This window comes from Clupea harengus, chromosome 9, assembly GCF_900700415.2.
Source record: "Clupea harengus chromosome 9, Ch_v2.0.2, whole genome shotgun sequence".
NCBI lineage: Eukaryota > Metazoa > Chordata > Actinopteri > Clupeiformes > Clupeidae > Clupea > Clupea harengus.
Genome location: NC_045160.1, coordinates 21,889,291 through 21,895,546, shown reverse-complemented (window position 1 = coordinate 21,895,546; position 6,256 = coordinate 21,889,291). Strand labels below are relative to the sequence as shown.

At 49.2% G+C, this 6,256-nt stretch overlaps 1 protein-coding gene across 3 annotated transcripts in view; it reads left to right on the top strand.

Moving 5' to 3' along the window:
• Nucleotides 1-6,256, top strand: part of ece2b (endothelin converting enzyme 2b) — a 49,367-nt gene that overhangs the window by 30,428 nt on the left and 12,683 nt on the right. For all 3 annotated transcript variants that reach the window (XM_031573824.2, XM_031573825.2, XM_031573826.2), the window contains 3 exons: nucleotides 1,525-1,649; nucleotides 4,158-4,304; nucleotides 5,880-5,945. In XM_031573824.2, the coding sequence (XP_031429684.1) occupies nucleotides 1,525-1,649; nucleotides 4,158-4,304; nucleotides 5,880-5,945 (338 nt within the window). The remainder of the gene's footprint in view (nucleotides 1-1,524; nucleotides 1,650-4,157; nucleotides 4,305-5,879; nucleotides 5,946-6,256) is intronic.

The window sequence follows — 6,256 nt, the reverse complement described above, 5'->3', positions numbered from 1 at the left end:
GCCGGGTTCGGACAAATATTTAGAAATGATCACAGATCAGCGCGATAAGGCATTGAACATTCCATATTTAAAATATCTTAGTAAGTAGTGAAGTCAACGTGTCTGCTTCACATAATGCAGAAGTTCGTTTTTGAGAATAAAATAAATCACATTTAGGATAACAGCCTTCTTCTTTGTGTCGCGGGAATTTGTTTATGTCCTAGCTATGACAACATCATCATGGAGGAAGTTAAAAAAAAAACTGTCATCTGGAGAGTTTAAAACGATACTAAACAAAGGAAAATCCACTGTATGGAGATATTTCTGCTTAGTAGTCGATGCGTATTCTAATGAGGCTGTTGGATATGTCCAATGTAAGAAGTGTGAAGTTTTAATGAAATATGATTGATGCCATCCTCTTTCTCCACAACAACATGGATTAAACCTCGATGGTTGGACTATGTAGATCATTTTATAACGAACGTTGCCGTGCACTTAAAGTTTTCAAGAAAAAAAAAAGATCTTCAATGGTCAGACTTGTTTGTTTTGCCTCCTCTGGTGTAGCATATAACGTCAGTTTTATTTATGCCTAGCAGATGCCTGGCGTGTGTAATGTGTAGGATATTTCATTCCGTTCTTGCAATGTGAATAATTTAATTTCAATATGCTTATTGGCCCTCTTTAACAGCGCTTGTTTGTGTGAGCGAGTGCATTTATCTGTTGATGCCCGAGTTTAATAAAGGCAGGCTATTCATAAAAAACGTACATAAATGTGTCATAAGTATGAACACTTGAGACATTGACTCCGTCGGGATCGGGTCGGGTTCGGTGTGTGTGTGTGTGTGTGTGATAGAGAGAGATGGACTCCAAAGATGAGCCAACACACACACACTGCCTCTTCTTGGAGGCAGCAGGCCGGTGGAACTGGGGGGGTCTGTGTTCCGTCTGTGGTCCATCTGCATTCCGTCTCTGTTCATTTATTTTTTTTTTTTTCCTTTCTGGGTTTCATCTGACTCTGACTTATTAGCCCCTGTCTTGGAGTTTGGCCAAGTGAGAGACACGGAGGACCTGTGTTCTTTCCTCCACAACCTCCTTCTGATCCCTCTCTCTGTCTCTTCCTGCACCTCCTTCACCCTGTCACTCAAAGCAGCGGGGGCGGGTGTTTGTCTGACAGGGCCAATCAGGTCGCTGCCCCCCCCACAGTTGCTGACTGGGTAAAATGACAGCTGCTGGAGAGCTTCAGGTCGTCCGGTGACCTGCGGGCATCGCCCGCTCTCCTGTTGTCACGGCGATGCCCGCTGGTGACGTGCTCTCCTCCTTGGCCTCCTGTTCTGCTGTCTGCGCCTCTGACGTGTTTTCCGTTCTGCTGATCTGCCTTTATGGTAATAACTCTATTTCTCTCTCCTTCTTTCCCTCCCTCCCTCTCTCTCCCTTCCTCTCCTTCTCTCTCTGTCACTCTCTATTCTCTCTCTCCCCCTCACTCTCTCTCTCTCTCTCTCTCTCTCTCTCTCTCTCTCCCTGTCCTCTGTCCTGTGTCCCCACTAGAGAACGGCACGTTTAACTCCAGCAGTGACGCTGAGAGGAAGGCCCAGAACTACTACCTGTCCTGTCTGAACGAGCAGCGCATCGAGGAGCTGGCGGCCCAGCCTCTCATTGACCTCATCACCAAGGTGAGAGAGCACACACACACACACAGAGACACACACACATGCACACACACACGCACACGCACACACACGCGCACACACACACACACTGTGGTATCATGAGAGGCTTTACCACTAAGCTGGGTGTAGGGCAGTGCGTAATTAACAGGACAGAGCAGGCAAAAGTGCTTTCAAACGAGGATCAGGTTTATTCACCAACACAAAGTCTTTCAGGAAGCAAACATAAAAGTTCTTCAAAGGCAAAAACATAGGCTTCATAAAGTTGCTCCTCACTTACATCCCACCCACTGTAGTTGCAGCTTAAAGTTCCTCCGTCCAGGTCCTTCCCGGCTTGGGGCTAGCCTTCCCCCTTCCGGATGCGGCTTAGCAAGCGCTTCAGCAAGCGTTTCCACAACGGCTTCACCCGCAGGTCAAGTGCTCTCTGTTCTCCCTTCTGGCTCTTCCTGCTCTCGTGGCTCGCTCTCTCACAACAGGCACCACCTGTCTTAAATGCCCCTTCCATCAGGTGCCTTAAGCACCTACACCTGGTTGGGTGCTGCTGCATTCTGGGAGATGTAGTGCCACTGGCAGCCATCTTGTGGTGTGGCAGCCAGACCTCCACACGGACACCACACCCCTCTGCTAGCTGGCCCACCGTGATGCCACAACACACACACACGTCACTGATTGTATGGGGTCAGACATGACTTAGGCAGTATGTGACTAGCAGTACGGTTCTGGACACAGCACACTTGCCGCCCCTGATTTCCCTCCACTTTTAGCCGAAGGCCCCCCACCTCAGGAGGCTTTTAGCCGAAGGATCCCGACCTCAAGAGGCTGTTGGGTTGGTATGGGTCGATCCCAGAGGCCACTAGCACTCCAGTGGTTTCCACCCACGCCTAGTAAACATGCACTTAAACTCACGTCTATTTCAAATGAGATTACAACGAGTCATGACACATTTGGCATTCATATTTTGTGTTTTAAGTCAATCGTGGCACCTATCAACTTTCAAACTCTGACACACAATACTGTAATGACTCACACACACACATGTAGTCTACGTGTCACATGCGTATGTTAATATGGTTCTGACTACGGAAGAATAGCACCTTACACATACAGCATTGATGTGTAGCAGTAGGTTTTAAATGGTAAACAGTTGATGGAAAACAGGGTGTTTGTACCAGCCACTAGCTGCCATGTTTTCCCGCTTGTGTGTGGTCTGTTTGCTGTTGTTTACACACGCTCATCCTAAGGAGCATCCTCTGAGGCTTTCACTGACAAGGAAGAAAAAAGAGACACTGAAATGAAACAGCTTCTCGCTGAAATGACCTGAGAGATTAATGCTGGTGCTCATGAAATGTAACACAGCGAGCGAAAGTTCATCTCTGTCTAATTTAATTTCCTTGCCGGATTGGAAGGGTGTGTGTGTGTGTGTGTGTGTGTGTGTGTGTGTGTGTGTGTGTGTGTGTGTGTGTGTGTGTGTGTGTGTGTGTGTGTGTGTGTGTGTGTGTGTGTGTGTGTGTGTGTGTGTGTGTGTGTGTGTGTGTGTGTGTGTGTGATGGAAATGTGACGATGAGGAATGGTCTGTACTATAGGGACTGAGTGGGATTGAGACGTATGGTCATGGTGCTGTGGTGTGTCTATGCTGGGACAGTGAGCATCCATAAAACCAGCTTGCTGTGGCTCTGTAACCAATAGGGCTGATATTATTAGCGTGTGTGTGTGTGTGTTGGTGTCCTGATGCCCATTTCGCTTCCACTTTTCTGTGGTTAGATGGGGATATATTCTCTGAGCGGTCACCACACAGTGATACACACACACACACACACACACACACACACACACACACACACACACACACAACCCTTTCCCTTCTCAGCTGCTCGTCCGTGAGCGTGCCCTTCCGCTAACCTTGTCTGCCATGACTGAAATGGCCCTGAGTGTTTGGGCCTGAGCTGCTCCTCACACACACCCAGGAGCTGCTCCTCACACACACCCAGGCTCTGCTCCCTCCACAGCCTCCATCAGGACAGCGCTGTGTCACTGACGAACCATTACATCAGGAGCACAGTCATTATCAGCCATTTCACATCCTCACACATCCTCACACATCACAAAACAGGGACTAAACGGTATTCTTTAAACCTGTTTGTTTGGTTTGAAATTAGTTTTAGAAAACTTTAGAGAACTTGTTCTGCTATTTTGAGCCTATGCTGCACTCAAAGCCTGAGAAGTGCTCTGTAAACTATCTGTGATCGTTTTTTGTTTTTATTATTCAATAATCTCAGGATAGTGCTGGGGATTTCAGACACCTCAATCCAAAAGCAAAATAAAATGTCAAATTCCTTTACCACAAGCCAACCACCTCCCACCCCTTGGTGAACCCCTGAACCCCCAAACCCCCTCAAGTGCCCCCAGAGAGAGAGACCAGGGCTCTGTAAACTGGTCGTTTGGTGTGAAATGAGTGTGTGATGAGATGTGGCTCCCCACTGTCAGTGAAACGGCCCCTCTGCTCTCTGTGTGTAGACTGGGGGCTGGAACATCACCGGGCCCTGGGACAAGGACAACTTCATGGAGGTCCTGAAGATCGTGTCCGGACCGTACCGCGCTCAGCCGTTCTTCACCATCGGAGTCAGCGTGGATCCCAAGAACTCCAACAGCAACATCATCCAGGTGTGTGTGTGTGTGTGTGTGTGTGTGTGTGTGTGTGTGTGTGTGTGTGTGTGTGTGTGTGTGTGTGTGTGTGTGTGTGTGTGTGTGTGTGAGAGCAGTGGACTCAGACCCAGGTCAGGGCTATAGGTGCTTTAGGGTCAGAGGTCATGTGAGGATGACATCATGTGCTTATGCACGGGGTTTGTTTAGAGCTCTAGATAGTGGAGATGGGTCCCAGGCATGACCCCTCCATGACCCCTCCACCACCACAGTAATCTACACTGCTGAGGGTCCTGATGCTGTGGTCTCTGCTGAGGGTCCTGATGCTGTGGTCTCTGCTGAGGGTCCTGATGCTGTGGTCTCTGCTGAGGGTCCTGATGCTGTGGTCTCTGCTGAGGGTCCTGATGCTGTGGTCTCTGCTGAGGGTCCTGATGCTGTGGTCTCTGCTGAGGGTCCTGATGCTGTGGTCTCTGCTGAGGGTCCTGATGCTGTGGTCTCTGCTGAGGGTCCTGATGCTGTGGTCTCTGCTGAGGGTCCTGATGCTGTGGTCTCTGCTGAGGGTCCTGATGCTGTGGTCTCTGCTGAGGGTCCTGATGCTGTGGTCTCTGCTGAGGGTCCTGATGCTGTGGTCTCTGCTGAGGGTCCTGATGCTGTGGTCTCTGCTGAGGGACCTGATGCTGTGGTCTCTGCTGAGGGTCATGATGCTGTGGTCTCTGCTGAGGGTCCTGATGCTGTGGTCTCTGCTGAGGGTCCTGATGCTGTGGTCTCTGCTGAGGGTCCTGATGCTGTGGTCTCTGCTGAGGGTCCTGATGCTGTGGTCTCTGCTGAGGGTCCTGATGCTGTGGTCTCTGCTGAGGGTCCTGATGCTGTGGTCTCTGCTGAGGGTCCTGATGCTGTGGTCTCTGCTGAGGGTCCTGATGCTGTGGTCTCTGCTGAGGGTCCTGATGCTGTGGTCTCTGCTGAGGGTCCTGATGCTGTGGTCTCTGCTGAGGGTCCTGATGCTGTGGTCTCTGCTGAGGGTCCTGATGCTGTGGTCTCTGCTGAGGGTCCTGATGCTGTGGTCTCTGCTGCAGATGACATGCAGAACTGTAATAAGAACATGAGCACTTGGTCAAACAGCCCTGGCTTGGCAAAGGCATGCATTACCATGGTGCATCATGGGGCATCATGGCTTGGTTAATTGCCCTCTCTAATTGCCCTCTCATTACAGAGTTTTATTTATACTGGACTTTATACTGGAATAGTACAGATATGTCGTCACTCCTAGCAATCTAGTCTACTGAGGGACTCTACTGAGTGGTTTTTTTTTTTGCCATTCATGACTGTAGTCAGTAAATTAACTCACTTTATGCCAGTTACAGTAAATTAATAAAACAAGCCTTGGATGCCGCCATATCAGAGACATGCATCACGGAGTGCATCATAGCTTGGTTCATTGAAACAGACACAGATGTTTTCTATTTCTGTGGTTTTTATTTCTCGCTACTTGGAAGTTCTTCTGTTTCCATCTGCCTCGCCAGTTTAGTCCTTTTCATCAGCAAATACATTCTGACATCTTCCGCCATTGGATGGTTCTGACTCTGTGTCATCCTCCAGGTGGACCAGTCAGGACTCTTCCTGCCATCACGTGACTATTACCTCAACAAGACAGCCAATGAGAAGGTGGGTCTCTCTTTCTCTCTCTCTCTCTCTGTCTCTCTCTATCTCTCTTTCTCTCTCTCTTTCTCTGTCTCTCTCTCTGTCTCTCTCTCTCCCTCTCTCTCTCTCTCTCTCTCTCTCTCTCTCTCCCTCTCTCCCCCTCCCTGCAGGTGTGGGCTATGACTTGAGAAAGATAAGGTCATTGTTATGCAGGCAGTGAGGGACGAGACATCTACGCATTAGTATTCTGGTATTACAACAGTGTGCACTCGAGCTCCTGAAAGCACGGTTCTTAATCCGAAACCTGTACCTCTGGCAGACTCTATGCATGCCAG